The sequence below is a fragment of the Syzygium oleosum genome, unplaced genomic scaffold, assembly GCF_021117445.2.
Source record: "Syzygium oleosum isolate NSW1041296 unplaced genomic scaffold, Sole_v2.1 Sole_v2.02, whole genome shotgun sequence".
NCBI lineage: Eukaryota > Viridiplantae > Streptophyta > Magnoliopsida > Myrtales > Myrtaceae > Syzygium > Syzygium oleosum.
The window spans coordinates 1,594,002-1,609,738 of record NW_026607486.1 but is presented as its reverse complement, the minus strand read 5'-3'; the positions used below and the strand labels follow the sequence as shown (position 1 = coordinate 1,609,738).

The window sequence follows — 15,737 nt, the reverse complement described above, 5'->3', positions numbered from 1 at the left end:
TTAATGACGGACAAATGATTTATTTTTGGTATTTTTTCAATGAAATTCGGAATTAAAAAAAATGCCTAAATTAACATGCAATCTATTCTAAAAAAAAGATAATTTAATCTATTCTAAAGAGGCTTCTTTTTGGTATTTTTATGAAAATTCGAAATTATTAAATATCCTAAAATGAACCATCGAGATCAGGATAATATCTAAATTAAACTAGGAAATAAATTACTCTAGTTCCTAATTTAAATTAAAAAGTTATCCTATCGACTTATTCAAAGAAAGTTATTCTAAACCTATCCTAAACATGCATCATTATCTTCTAATAAGATCAATTCAAATCCTAACTAATCTTTTTTTGGAATTTTCTTTTTAAAAGAAATAAATCAAACAGACAGATAACCACCACGATCAAAACCAATCCACGCGATCCGCAAGATTTGTTTTATTATCTTTGAATTAGGGAAACGATATAAACCGGCGATCATATCCATGTGGTTATGGATATTGATGGAAGGCTATTTGTTTGAATTTGAGAACAAAATAAAATCTATTATCGTATCCAAATAGTTATGGACAGGATAAAGATTTTCCGTGCCAACGAGTGTCGTATCTCATGGTTGAGATCGGATAGTCGTCCCGACACGTTGTTAAGTTAGGAATTTCCTAATTTAGTGTATTTTTGGAATCTTGCGAATATGCCATGCATCATTCAAATATATCTGCTAACCAACCAAAGACAACAAAATCACTCGAATTAGGAATTTAAATATTTGAAACGATATCGGATAAAGTTTCTTACCTAATTTATGGATAACTTCCAAATTCGAGCTTGATGCCGGATCGGGTTTGCGGATCACAGGACGGTGGCCGACGGACGTGGCGGTGGCGGCAATGCGGTGCTTCACGGTGTCTCGCGGCCGACAGTGGTGGTGTGAACCGGGGCTGCAACTTCGTCACGGTTGGGCTCACGGTTTGCTGGAACAGACGTCACAAGTCTACTCCAATGTGTTGAACGTGCGTCCGTGTGTGAAGTCAAAGCTTGAGATGGTCTTCTACGTAAATCACACTGAGGTATGAAGATGAGAATTGATGGAGAGTGGGCCCCTTTCACTGCACACGTTCCTCAATCTCTCGCTTGTTATCTTCTACAGAAGATACCTACTCTGAATTGTGGCTGCCCCTTATTAACGCCCTCCCCGATGGACGTCGTTCTCTCTCTGTATTCTTGTAACTTTGCGGACGGGAGCTTCTAGACAGCGACAGCAGTGAACGTCGTCAGGAGCAAGTGACGAGCAACGGCGGTGCAGCATGGAAAGCACGGCCGAGAGGGAGCTCGGGGATGAGACTCTGAGGATCCAGCCAAGTCTCTCTCTTTTTTGTCTTCTCTCTCGTCTACCCGTGTTTCTCCTGCTCTCCGAAATTGTGTTCTCCGAAAATTATGAGTCCCCCCTTGATTATGACGCATAATGATATATTTATATCGCAACCTAGGTTAATTAACCGGGCTTCCTAGTCCTAATAGGCTTAGACTTAGGCTTTATCATTTAATTTTATTTTAATTTCAAATGGGCTAAATTAATTCGGGCTGATTTAAGCTCAAATTAAAACAACCAAAGCTTTTTAGACTTGTGAATTTTGGCCCCCCAATCCCTTGAGTGAACCGAGTGCTCGAGCTCGGTTTACGCGATGAATTTTCAGCTTACTCGCCACCGCCAGTCCGATGTTGAATGCAATTAAACTATATGATCCTAAACTATATGATATGCGATTTTGATATTTTTGTTTAGGGGTTAAAATTGAATCCCTAATTTTCTATGCAATTAATCACTAAATGGTTAGTCAAAATTTAGGTGTCAACACCAAGGACGAGACGTATTTGTCGATTAGGTTCAGAAGGTAAAAGCGGCAATTATCGGAATGTTTATCTCTCTTTAAGCTATCGAAATTGGTGATATAATGCGCGGAAGAGTACTAAGAAGGATTGGGTTCCATGAAGAGTAGTGCAACGAGGAATAAAGAAGAAACCAATGTCGCGTTTGGTCATCTGAATTTCTAACAATGATAGGACTGGATATGATAGGATATGAAATTTAAGAGATTTGCTATATCCTATCTACTGTTTGGTGAATCGCAGTAATAAAGACAGATATTTTCATATCTGACAATGTCTATTATTTGTTATGAACGTCATATCAATGTAAATGAACATTAAAATTGCACAAATGTAGATAATAAAAATCTGTCACAACAGTCTTATTTGCTCCATTATAATTTTTAATTATTTCCCCTTCTCTTTTTTAATTCTTTTTTCCCCTTCCATCATTCTTTAATAAAATTTTAGTAAATAGTAAACTATACTAATATACCTAAAGTATGTAAAAAATATAAATACTAAATGTATTTAGTTATATATATGAAATTTATATCATAAGATAGAAAGAAATTTGAATATATAAATAAAAATATGAATAAATAAAAAGGAATTATTGTTTTTTTTAAATATATTAAATTAAAATTTTATTTATATTCAAATATTATTTTAATTTTATTAATTTAACAAGTTTGTTATTCGAGAAAAATAACTTTTATGTTATGGATATTAGTTATCCTATCCACTTTTATCCCACCTCCCTCATGGGATAATTTTATCCGGATTATATCCATCTTATATCCGACTTTATCCTATCTTGGGCAAGCATCAAATACGGGATAGGATAAAATTTCTATCAAACGTAACTCAAGGGTTTTAGACCAAAAGAGACTAGGGCTTAAAGAAAAGATGGGGGAAGTGTAAAAATTAAATCTTTTGTGTATATACTCTTTCCCAAGATAAACATTAATCCAGAAGATGATGATTCCAAAGATGTGTTCCATAATGATGACTATTTGTAGACTATAACCAATGAGGAGTGTCGAAATGATATACGGTACCATGAGTTGGCCAACCGTGCGTAGGGTATAGTGGTGAGCATGGTTTCAGGGTAGAACTTGGAACCTGAGAACTTGACTGGTGAGAACCTGTAGGTTCCAAATTCTAAGGTATGCAGGGTAGGTTACAATTTCCAAAAATTGGGGAACTGTTTTGACAGGTAGGTTCTAGGTAGGTGGAACCTGGAACCTTAAAACAAATTTTTTCTGTTTCTTCTTGGTCTATATTTTCGCGTGATTCTGTGTTCCATAGCATTATATTAGGAGTGTATAATCTGGAACTACTAATCTGAATTTTCATTTTATGACTTTTTAATGTTTCATATTCTTCATATGTCTAAATATAAGTCATGTTCAGTGGATCGTAACAGCAAGCGGTGATCATTAAAGGTGATGATTCACTGCAATTATTCAATTAATAATATAGGTGGAGTCCGGGTAAAGTTCTATTAACTTTTTTAAAAAGGGGACATATGTTAATACAAAAAATGAGCTAATCATTGATAAGCACACGCCTAACACGTGAATGAGAACAAACACGTGGATAGCACATGAATATGGACAATCATGTGTATGGCGCATGAGTGTCACTGCACATATACCGGCTTATCGACAAGCATAGAGATTAGCGTGTATTAATCGACATTGGTATTCATCAATGCCACATATCCAGTTATCGAAATACGATGTCGGATAGTTGGTAGCCATTGATATGAACATTGGCGATGAATGGTTATTGGAGGGACACTGAGACATCGTTTTGAAACTTAAAATCGGCAAAACAGTCAGGATCCAGGATCCAGGACACGCATTTTTTGAGGAAATAGTTATCTCTTGAAAGCAGAATTGTGGGACAACCATTGTTACAAGAAAGAAGATCATGGAGTGAATCACATACGGTCAGGGCAACCGTTTGCGAAATAATGATAGTTAGTTTTTATATTGTAGGTAGATGTGTAATTTACTCATTTTATATTGTGTGTGTGTGAAATGGATATTTTAGCATATGAAATAATGTTAGATGCCATTGCTTAGGGATTTGTTGTAGGCTGGCTTAGACAAGTATTATTCTATCTAGGAAATATTAAAGAGTTGATATTAGCATTTTGGATTATCCATGTTCAATTAAGATGTCTTAGAGAATTTGATTTAATGAGCACAAAGCAGAGCTTGTTTGGGAAGATTTGGTTTATCCCTATTTCTTTCTAGTGGCCTTGATGTCAGCTTATACCCTTACGGCATGTGTCAAGTCACCATTAGCTTGTGTCCTCATAACGCGTGGCAATCCATTATTAGCCTTTGTCCTAATGTCCAGGTGGTGACTTATCAACTGTTGGTTTACTGGATTGCCACTTGGAGAAAATCTCATCCATTAACCATCGTAACCTTCTCACTAAAAATGCTAGTTGCTTCATTCAACTTTGGAGACTTCTCGTGCTGAATGTCGGGTTGGATCCGCCACAACCCGACAATCAACCAATGTTTCCTCTTCTTAGAGTTCCTTTTGAGATTCACATGGGTTCAAGTAGTAGGTTATTGGGTATAAGATATAAATCTCATATTTGCAATCTTATTTTTACCCAACATAAGAAAAGAAAAAATTTACGAAAAGATAAAAAAAGTTACACATTTATAAATAATTTAGGAAATCTTAATATTTTTTCATTCCCCCATTTTGATGGTTGGAACTTTCTCGTCCTTCAAATTAGGAATTAAATTATATTAGACGGAATTTGGTGGACCCGGGCCCCATTCCTAATCTAGCACTTAAGTGGAGTTTGGTGGACCGATGTGAAGTCTGTTATTCAGACGCCGACAGACTAGTCCGGTCACACACTGCCGAGTTCGAGGCGGAAACGTCTATCAACCTATTCCTAATGCAACATTTGAGCTTGTGATAGGGAGTTCAAATCCAAACTCGCTAGGTGCTTCCGCCACATCCTTGGACAATTTCGAGGTCTCCAATGAAGCAAATCAAGGCGCAACGGATCAAAGCCAAGCAAATGGCTTCTTCTATGTAAACCTTGCTGCTGCCGACATTATCAATATCGTGGTTACGTCTATTTCTCCTTTAAACATCGCAGTCATGCTATTCGATATTCAGGCTATGCATTCGCTGCAATGGTGAGTATGACGTTGCTCTTGGTCGTGGGGGGCTGGTTCAGCTACTTCAAGTTGATGCGCGTAGGGGTTGTCTAGGCTCGCATTGATGTCCTAAAGATGACGGCGGTCATCTGGATCGCTATTACGGACAAGCGAAGCTGTGTTGATGTTGATGTTGACTTCTATTTGGAAAACGATTAGAGATAATGACACAAATAGTTTCTGAACTTTGACCCAATGTGCAATGTCGTCCCTGAACATATAATTTATTTAATGTGGTCACTGAACTTTAGCCTAATGTGCAACATAACCCTCGAAATTTCAATTTGTTCAGTGTGGTCTCTCGACTTTAATGCGATCCCATTTACGATTGATTCACTAGTATATTATGGCCCGAGCATGAGGGTTTAGGCCGGAGATGTGGGTGGGCCAAGTTATTGCTGATTTACATGGCCGGAAAAGGTTGGTGGCATGACTGGCCATATCTCAGAAGAAGTACGTACGTGGTTGCATGATTATAAATACTTCCACACCTGTCTATATTTAGCTACATTCATTAAGCAAATTCTATTTCGAAGCCTTGAATGTCCATTGGGCATTGTTCCGGTCGCCACCGAACCAGAAGCAAACATTTTAATGATGTCGGGCCACTTGCTTATAAGTTTCAGGTCCTTCCATGAATTTTTTACGTGGTTAGTTTCCAAACCAAGCGCATTTCAGCTGAATTGGGTACAACATAGTCGACCTCGACAACACTGATTTTAGACTTGATTAAGGTAACAAAAGTGCCAGTTTCAATTCGGGAAAAGTACCAAAACAATTCTAAACTTATTATATTTGTGTTAATTTATTTATAAATATTTTCATTGGGCCAATTTAGTCATAAACATTTTCACATTTTACCAATTGAGTTCATCTAGCAAGTTTTGGCCGGAAATCACTGTCGTGAATGCCGGCCATCCTACGTGGCACGATCGGCGCTGATTAGATATTTTTAAATAATATTGAAATAATTTTTCTATTAGTATTTATTGTTATTATTTTTGTTTTGTTTTTTTTTCCTTTCATACTGGGAGAGGGTCACCTTGCCTAGAGTCAGTGGGGCCGCGAAGGACCTGGGCGAGGCATTCGCGTTCGGTGAGGACCTCTCGCTCAGATCTATCGAGGCCTTCGTGGCCTCGCCGACCGTGGGCGAGGGCTTGCTGGCCCTCGCCCTGTGGCCGGCATGCATGAAAGGGAAAAGAGAAAATAATAAAAATAATTAAAATTTTAATTTTTACAATAAAATTGTAAAAATTGTCCACGTCAGCGTTGGACATGTCACGTTAACGATTTCCAACCAAAAATTTGACAAATGGACTCAACTGGCAAAATGCGAAAATGATTAGAATTAAATTAGCTCAATTGAAAGGTTTAAGACTGAATTAGTATAAATTGATTAGATTTATGGCTATTTTGGCACTTTTCCCCTTGCAATTTTTGACGAGAATACATGGCAAATGAGCTAGCCGAACCCTCATGAATGTTACCTCACGAAAACGAGCTTGATGTCTACAGATGAGAACTTCATCAACTGTCCTTCAACCAACGGTGTGGGACATTTTTGCGGAATTGCCTCAGCTGATCCAGGAAACGGTGAAAACTGATGTCAATTTTCTAACAACCATTTCTAGGGTTTATGTTCATCTTGGACATTTTAGTTTCATGAACCAAAACACGTTTTCAAGAAGAGTCTCTTCTTGAAAACAAGAGGACAGCCAATGGGCTCTTTCGACTCCTGATCTCGAGCACATATAAAACATCACCAACCTGATGCCATTTTCATCCTCTTCATCGTCATCCCTAAACATGGCCAAGCCACTCTCTCTCCCACCATCCCTGCTTGTTCTCCCCCTCCTCCTCCTCCTCGTAACTTGTCCCTACATGTCCCATGTCCACGCACACTGCAGCTTCGAAGGGAGAAACGACCACCACCAGTGTCCCTCGAAAGTGAAAGGCGTGTTCGTGTTCGGGAGCTCGCTGATGGACAACGGCAACAACAACTTCCTCCACAACATGGCGAAGGCCGACTACTCGCCCTACGGCATCGACTTCCCCCTCGGCCCGTCGGGTCGGTTCACCAACGGCAGGAACGTGGTCGACCTCCTTGGAGAGTTCCTTGAGCTCCCCTCACTGATCCCGCCCTTCGCCGACCCCTCGACCAAGGGGCTCAAGGTCATCAATGGCGTCAACTTCGCGTCCGGCGGCTCCGGCATACTGGACGACACTGGCTCTATCGCGGTGAGGGACATTATTCGGTCACTTGTGACCTCCTCATATGATGACTTCTCATATCGGCTTTGAGATTTACCATCTCCGCAATTTCTTAAATTTAGTGTTTTTTCTCGACCACGCGCCGTTAATTAAGAACTTCCCATTTGATTTCGTTTCGCCAAAGGAAGCATGCTAAGAGTCTCACATCGCTTAAATGTAAGAGCTAAGTAGGGGTTTGATCACAATCTTCACACAATGACAAGTTTGATAAAAAGGAAGAAAATTGCATGTCCTTCCCTTAAGGAAGAACATGCACATGGCAAGTCATCATCATTAATAGGAGATGTAAATATACATGTTTCATTCACTCGTTAACTAATGTGGTGTTTCTGTTTCTTCTTGTAAACTCCCATAAATTGCAACATGCTTCTCTTTGTCTACAATCGAACTGGCTTTTGTCTGCTAGAAAATTCGCCTCGACCATTTGGTTTCAGTCGGCCATCCATGCAGGTCCAGCCCTAGGCTTAGCTATTAGAACAACCGATCATCTGCTGGCTTAGCTTTTCAATCATCTGGGTTCATGGTTTGGTGAACTGATCAATCAGGGACAAGTGACGAGCCTGAGCCAGCAGATCAGGAACTTCGAGCGAGTGACGTTGCCGGAGCTGGAAGCCCAGGTGGGTTGCCGGAGCAGCGAGTCGCTGCCGGAGAACTACGTGTTCATGGTGGGGACAGGAAGCAACGACTACACCTTCAACTACTTCTTGAGCGCCAACCGCAACCTCACCCTTCAGTCCTTCACTGCCAATCTCATCTCCTCTCTGTCTCTGCAGCTCCAGGTGCATTCAATTCCACACTCTACTGTTGTCCATTATCAACTCTATACTATTTCCTTTGGAAATATTGTCATGGCGTGTTGCATGGGGCAAGGGGCAATTGTTAATGCTGGAGGGGAGGGGAGTTACTCCGATCGATATCAACATCAATCACGTACAAACTCAACCAAAATTATGTGTGACTTGTAGCACGCAAATAAGAGATACGGGTATTAGAAACTTCTTCCAATCAAGATAGTCGGAGAACACGTTGCCTTTTTGTATATAGAAATAGATATTTACTCAACATAGGTCTATGAAAAATGACTATTGCGGTGATTTTTTCCCAGCTTGTTCACGAAAATAAGAAGAACCAGCATCACGATTAGGAATCTAGGAGAATTTAACCAACGTCATACACGAAAGATGTAGAATCTCACGTCTCAAGCTCAAAAGAACTAAAGGCTACCTTCTAACTTCATCATCGGAACTTGTAAAACTAGGGCAATGGGATGCTTACGTAGGTGCGATTCGAAAATGTAGCCACGCATTTATGATGCCCGATTAAAATACTCGATTCACGTTATTCATGGCAGTCAAAAGTTGTCCTTCGTCTATCATTATAGCTTGCTCAACATGAAATAATTTTTTTTATCTTGAAGAAATAAATAAATAAATATATATATATATATATATATATATATATATATATATATATATATATATAGAGAGAGAGAGAGAGAGAGAGAGAGAGAGAGAGAGAGTTTTCCTTGGAGTTGAGACCCGAGAGTTTGGACCCCCGAATCTTTCATTTGACGCTGACGGGCTGCATGTACGTACATGGAGTTGCTCTTCATTGAGACTTGCTGACACAAGTTATGTAAAAGTCAGTGGCGATCCAGGATTTGAAAATAACGAGGCAAATCACATAGATTCGGTGCCTATAGTAATTGATACGAAATCTCGATCTTTCACTTCAACATATATCCTCTATATTGTTACTATTATTGATTGGATCATCTAAATGTTACGTGATGAAAGATCGTGTCCTCCTCATGAAGAGAATTAACATGCTCCGCATACTTAAATGCCTAAATAAAATTGTAATTTTCGGGCAAAGAATTTGAGATCGCCACATATTTAGTCCTCTAAATGGCCGAGCTTAAACTTACTTTCTTCTTCTTTCGGGGGGAGAGCAGAAGCTGTACAAATTAGGAGGGAGGAAGTTCGTGTTGATGGCAATAAACCCGATAGGCTGTAGCCCCATGGCAAAGGCAAGGTTGCCGGTACATATCGGTTGCTTGCAAGTCTTGAACCGGGCCGTTCATCTCTTCAACATCGAGTTGAAGTCGCTCGTGGATGACCTGAATCCGAAGCTTCCCGGTTCGCGTTTCATCTTTGTCAACTCTTACAAGATCATTAGGGACATCATCAAGAACCCCACCTCCAAAGGTACGAGCACATTTCTTATCATCATCCTCGTCGTTTTCGTAAAATTCTTATAATTCAGAAAAATAGGTAAATTGCACACATGGGGTATGCAAGCATTCGAGAGATTAGTAACATTAAAGGTTTTGGTGCCTATTAGAAAAAACTGTAGTACTAATGTATAAGCACGTGCACGAGATGTGGGACTAAACTCACATCTACTGCACATATCGAACGACTTGAGGATTCGACCTCAGAGTTCTGTCAGATTAATTGTGTAATACTTGGAAGAATGGTAGCAATCAGTCTACTGTCTTCAGGATTCGGCGACACTACTTGGCCGTGTTGCGAAGTAGCATCGTTAAAGGAAGGAGGGAGTGGAGTGTTGTGCAAAAGAGGGGGACGAGCGTGCGCGGACAGGAGCTCCCACGTCTTCTTCGACGGGCTGCATCCGACAGAGGCTGTGAATGTTCAGATAGCAACCAAGGCTTTCATATCTACTCTCAGTACTGAAGTTTATCCCATCAATGTCAAGCATCTCGCCGAAGCGTAGTTATGTCAGCTTTCTTTAGTTCACTCTTGTATGAATGTCGTAACCCCCCAGATCAGTTAGAAAATCCGTGTTAAGATAGGCTCTCTTGATGTTTATTTGGCTTCGAGTCAGGTTTCTTCTTCCTGTTTTCTTGGTCAGTTAGCTTTAAGTCAGTTGCAAGGTTTGACGGGGAGAGAAGAGTTCGATCAACTTTTCCCAGATCTGTTTGTCTTAATTTTATGAGAAAAATCTATGCGACATCTCAAGTCTGCAAATCCAAAGGTGTATCTACTGATGCAATAAGTTCGAGAATGACATATCCATGAGACTAGGATATGTCGGCATGGTTAATACACAAGAAAAGGGTACCGATATCCAGTGATTCATATTCATATGACAACAGCATAATTTCCTTCAGATGTCGGAGAAACTAGGCAAAGAAGCAGACAAATCTATACCCAATAAAAGCTTCTGAAGTGCAATTAGCTGAGCTAGACCTTGGCTGAAACTGATTCATATGTACAGACCAACAAGGAGGGCAACCTTCACAACAGTTCTCAAGGAGAAGATGTCCAAATAATAGACTGCTCTTTTTGTCGATTTTTCCTATTTTACACACAAAAGTACTCTACTGATTGGAGCAGCCAAGCACAGATGGGTCGAGATCAATGAAACTCTGAACAATCTGAAGCTGCTTGAGACCATATTGATGCCATTTTAGGATCATAAAGAGATGCAGACCGAAATACAATCATGAGTGTATCTCTGCACAGAGACCAAAAACAGCCAAATCACACAAAACCTCAGTGGACTCACCATACCAGCAGTGATGACAGAATGGCCATGATCACACACGGAGCAAAACACAAACATCCAAAACAAAAACACAATAGATAACCCTCTTACAGATAAACCAGAACAAACAAGAATCACAATCCTAACCATCACAAACCCAGATCATAAAAACTAATCGAGAAACCAACATGCACTTGATCTGGAGAACTCGGAGAAAGATTGGCCAAAAAGTGAGAGCTCAAACCCGCCGCCACCGCCTCAACTGCCATCATTGTCCTTCTGGAGGCGGCACAGCCCGATGCATATTACCAAGATTGCCATTGTGGTTGTGCATTCTGAAAGAGGCCAGGTCGTGAGTGCATTCCCAAAGAGCAGCTGTGAGCTTCCTTGCAGAAATATGATGAGAAGAAGAGAAAGAGGAAGAAGGCTTGGAGCCAGAGGAGGTGCAATGATAGCTCCACATGCAAAGAACTTGAGTCTTACTATGTTGCATTGAACGTCAAAGAACCAAGGCCATCCACATCTTCAGTTTCCACTTTCCAGATGCATGAAGCTAGAACCGGATAATGACATATCGGCCTCCAATGGAAATCCACAATGTTACATGAGCGAATTCCTAGTCATATGCTAACTTGAGAAGGCAGACTCAGGTGAGAAGGGAACCTGAACATATGTCTTCCTTGTAGAAAGTTTGACTGGCCACTGCCTTCAGAAACATTTGACTATTCCGTCGATCTCCTGTGGAATCATGTTTAGACATTCCTTGTAGAAAGTTTGGCCAAAACTCTTTTAGTTTTCTTACTATGTGATTCTCCAGCTGACCTGTCCCCAGCACGACTTCTAGAATTATGCCTCGGAGACGAATTTGACTTCCTAGTCCTATTTCCTCTCGGTGAGGCATTTGTATGAGCTCTAGTCCGAGTCCGTTTAACATTGTCGTTTTCCTCATCATCTTCAGAGTCGTCATCTTCATCATCATCCTCAACCTCAGAATCTGACATACCATCAGCATCATCCTCGTCCCCATTTTCATCCTCTACTTCTCTTTGATGCTCAGAACCATTGGAGACCTTCTTCGGTTGCTTAGAACCAGACGTGGTGGTCGCTTTCTTCTCTTCCTTCACCGTGTTCATCAGGTGAATGTATCTATTCCTCATATCCATCAAAGGATGCTGCTCAATTAAGGAACCCCTTCTAAATGCCTCTTTCAAAACCACAGTGTGGGTTCTATTCTTACTCGAAACATAAAAGATGCCCGGATGATCAAGCAGTGCTCTCTTAAACCTCGACCGAACCCCCAAATACTCCCCGACACAAAACATTGTATCCCTCTCTGTCTTCTTGGAAACAAAAAGATTTAGAAGCTCATGTAAGACAGCAACAGCCCATTTATCAGATTCATCACTACTTTGCGATAAATGCAACCCATTTTCGTAAGGGGAAATGTAAGGGAGCTTCTTCCAATCGTCAATCCACTTCTTTAACTTCTTATCCACCTCAAAACCTTTTGAAAAATGCATAGTGAACTCGACTGGCGTACCTTTCGCACGATTAACCGCTCTCTTTTCCATGATCGATTTCGCCAAGTCGCTGCTCCAACAAACCAATTCAAGAACTCGAACTCCCTCGCCATCCGCTACTCGAAAATAGTCAGGGAACTCCGGAACTATGCTCTGAACAAAATCTTGGGGCAAACCCATGTCCCATTTCAGCTCATCAATAATGTCCAACGGCATCTTGAGGACCTTCGACATCATCAGCAGCTTCAGGACCCTATCCGCAGCCTCCTGCCTGTAGCTCTCCCTCTGATAAACCAGCTGCTCTTCCGCATCCAGCTCCAGAACCTCATCCGTGAGCTTGAAATGGGGGTGGACCCCGACGTTCCGGGGCAAGAATTCCGCGAAGATCGAAGGGTACCGGCGAACGAAGTCGATGGGCCGAATCGGGATGCGGAGGTCGTCCCTGCACTCGGCGATGGCGGAGATGGGGAGCGACCTCGAGGGCTCCGACTTGAGGAGGTTCTTGAGGTTGACGACGGGGATCAAGAACTTCTCTCTCTCGACGGCGTGGTCGAGGCCGCGGTCGCGGACGCAGACGGCGGGCGCGGCGTCGCCGGGAGGGGCTCGGCGCGGGGCCTGCGAAAGGGGGTGGGTCTCGGGAGAGGATCTGCCGATGCGCTTCGGAAGGATCGATCTCATGGCTGAACGAGAAGGTGCGTGTGTTGTGTGTCGCCGCGGAAGAAGATCGGGTTGCTCCGCCGCAGAAGACGGTGGTTTTTGGGCGGAAGAGAGGCCGAGAGGTTCAAGAACAGGGTTTTGGGGAGAGCATCCAGGGTTTAAGCAGAGGCCGTTGCTTGGCTTCTTTCTCCGCGTCTTTCGTTTTTGGATAATAACAAAAATGGCCCCCAACTTTGGCATAATATGCAATGCGATCCCTAAACTTTTAAATATGATCACTGAATAATTGATAAATATTCAATTTAATCCATGAATTATATTAAAAACGTTCAATACTGTCCTTCTATTAATTCAAGTTCGGGAACAATTGTTCGGGGATAATTGTCCATGGACTAAATTGAACACGTACCAAAATTTCAGGGACTACATTAAATAATTTAAAAGTTCAGGGACCACTTTGTCATCGTGTTAAAGTCTAGGGACTATATCGAACAAATTAAAAATTCAAAGATCATGTTACACGTTGGATCAAAATTTATGAACCATTTGCATAATTTTCACTTCATTTTTTTCCTATTATTATAATTGCAATTTTATCAACATCTTAAATAGTTATGCCAAATTATCGACCAAAAAAAGCACTAATTGTACCTATTTGATTCAAGGGTTAATACTAGGAAAAACCCTAAATTGGTACATATGTGACAAATTTACTCAAACTAATTTGATTACGAAAAACCCCAAACCGATTCACTTCTGACAAAATTATGTCATCATGTATCATCCATGTCGGCAAATTTAATGGCAAAGTTTGACGAAAGCAACGAAGGGTAAATTTGTTACAGATGTACCAAAAATTAGTACTGAATTTGGGGTTTTTGGTGATAAAAAAATTAGTTTAGGTTAAATTTGTCACAAGTGCACAAGTTTAGGATTTTTGTAGTCAACAAATTAATTTTGAGTAAGTTTGTCAAATGTGTATCAGTTTGGGGTATTAACCCTTGATTCGATATCAATCTTATAGCCATTGTACTCATAAAAAGAAACCTTATAATCATTAATTTTCATACCGCAACTAGTATTAATGAAAGTCTTTTTAGGATCATTATCATAAAAAATTTTATGGGATCACTATTTCCTACTTTGATATCATGAAAAAATTTTGTGATACCACTGTCCCTTAGAAAAATTTATTTAATTAAAATAATCACGAGAGGACAAACTTTACATAGGAATAACAATATGTTAAACTTTACATCTATTTATTTGTTAAAATAATCAACTTTTTTTTTCTTTTATATTTTGTCACTTTAATCACTTTAAATAATGGAATAGTGTATTCATAAAATTTCATCGTGGATGAGCATAATCTTGAGCCCGCGCACCAATTCTTATGACATTAGAAGAAAGTTAGCTTCGTGTTTTACATATTGATTATTGGGAAAAGCCACCAAAAATCCAAAACTATACTCATTGTAACACATTTATCTTCTGTTGCATTTCCATCCAAAATCACCATAAAAAAGCTGATGTGGATCCTACGTGACACTTTTAGAGACACATGGCCATGATGTGGCGCCATGCGACGAACACCACATTGGAAAAATAAAAAAAAAGAAAAAATTGCACTGTTCATCGTCTTCTCCATCACTTTGTTCATTGCGTTCATCATTTTCAATCGCTTGGCCAAACTCCTCTGACGCTCTTGCTTCGCTGGCCAATGCTATCTTGGCCTCCAGTGGTTCTCATCAGCGCTTGCCCAACCATCCACGAGCTTCGAAGATTGAGGTCAGACACTCGAGCCAAGCTTCGAGCTCGAGCGGCCATGGCGGCCGCAAGCTTGGAAGCTTGACCTTCCAGCTGCTTTAAAGCTTGGCATTGGAAAAAGAAAAAGTATAATTGAGTTCTAAAATTTGTAAATTATTTCGTGAAATCCGTCCAATTTGACTAACGAAAAATGTTGACCTGACTTTTTTTTTTCTCTATCCTACATAGCGCTGGTGTGGCTGAAACGACGTCATTTTGGCTAAAATCTGATAATACAAAATTTATCTAAATTATATAAAAAATAAGCAAATTTTTTTTAAAAAAAAGGACTTGTTTGCACCAATGAAGGGTAAGGCTTAAACGAGGTCGTTAGTCCAAATATGATTTTTTAACCCAAAATTTTATTTAAATTAGATGGAAAAAAGGCTAAAATAAAAGAAGGGGGCATGAAGGAAAACGGGGTCAATTTCATCTGCTGCATAGTGAATTGAAAGCTTGGCGAAAAGAGTAACGCTGTCACAATTTCATCTACCGCATGGTCTGCCATTGTCAAGTGAGAGCATTTTGTTTTGCCTCTTGACGCATGACTTCGGCCCATGAAATACCCCACCATCTCCATAGATCGGGCACTATGCGTGTCGGGATCTGAGTAACCCCGAAACATAAAAATCTTTTGCACTTGATCACATGAGAAATGGGATAAGTGTTCAAAAAGTCCTAGACGTATTGTACGATAGCCAATTCAGTTCTAAATCTTTCAATTGTGTTAATTTTATCCAAAATATTTTTTACGATTTGCTAATATAGTCCTAAACCTTTTGAAAATTTGTCAATTTAATCCTAAACTTATTTTTTTTGGGATATTTGGCTGAGAGGACTAAATAGGAAAATCGTCAAAATATTTAAGATTAAATTGGCACAATTGAAAGGTTTAAAATTGAATAG

General features: G+C 40.1%; 2 protein-coding genes across 2 annotated transcripts; one reads left to right on the top strand and one right to left on the bottom strand.

The window, feature by feature from the left end:
- Positions 1-6,615: 6,615 nt before the first annotated feature.
- On the top strand, positions 6,616-10,328 carry LOC115686736 (GDSL esterase/lipase At4g16230-like). The gene is made up of 4 exons (XM_030612123.2): positions 6,616-7,305; positions 7,884-8,117; positions 9,293-9,545; positions 9,842-10,328. Exons 1-4 carry the CDS (start codon positions 6,838-6,840, stop codon positions 10,072-10,074), a joined length of 1,188 nt encoding a protein of 395 aa, XP_030467983.2. The 5' UTR covers positions 6,616-6,837; the 3' UTR covers positions 10,075-10,328.
- Positions 10,329-10,416: 88 nt separating this feature from the next.
- On the bottom strand, positions 10,417-13,160 carry LOC115686832 (protein WHAT'S THIS FACTOR 9, mitochondrial). The gene has a single exon (XM_030612245.2). It carries the CDS (start codon positions 13,044-13,046, stop codon positions 11,601-11,603), a length of 1,446 nt encoding a protein of 481 aa, XP_030468105.1. The 5' UTR covers positions 13,047-13,160; the 3' UTR covers positions 10,417-11,600.
- Between the last annotated feature and the right edge of the window lie 2,577 nt (positions 13,161-15,737).

Coding starts and splice junctions, on each gene's coding strand:
- LOC115686736 (XM_030612123.2), top strand. CDS start 6,838: ATGCCATTTTCATCCTCTTCATCGTCATCCCTAAACATGGCCAAGCCA. Junction 7,306..7,883: donor ACGACACTGGCTCTATCGCG/GTGAGGGACATT, acceptor CTGATCAATCAG/GGACAAGTGACGAGCCTGAG. Junction 9,546..9,841: donor CAAGAACCCCACCTCCAAAG/GTACGAGCACAT, acceptor TACTGTCTTCAG/GATTCGGCGACACTACTTGG.
- LOC115686832 (XM_030612245.2), bottom strand. CDS start 13,046: ATGAGATCGATCCTTCCGAAGCGCATCGGCAGATCCTCTCCCGAGACC.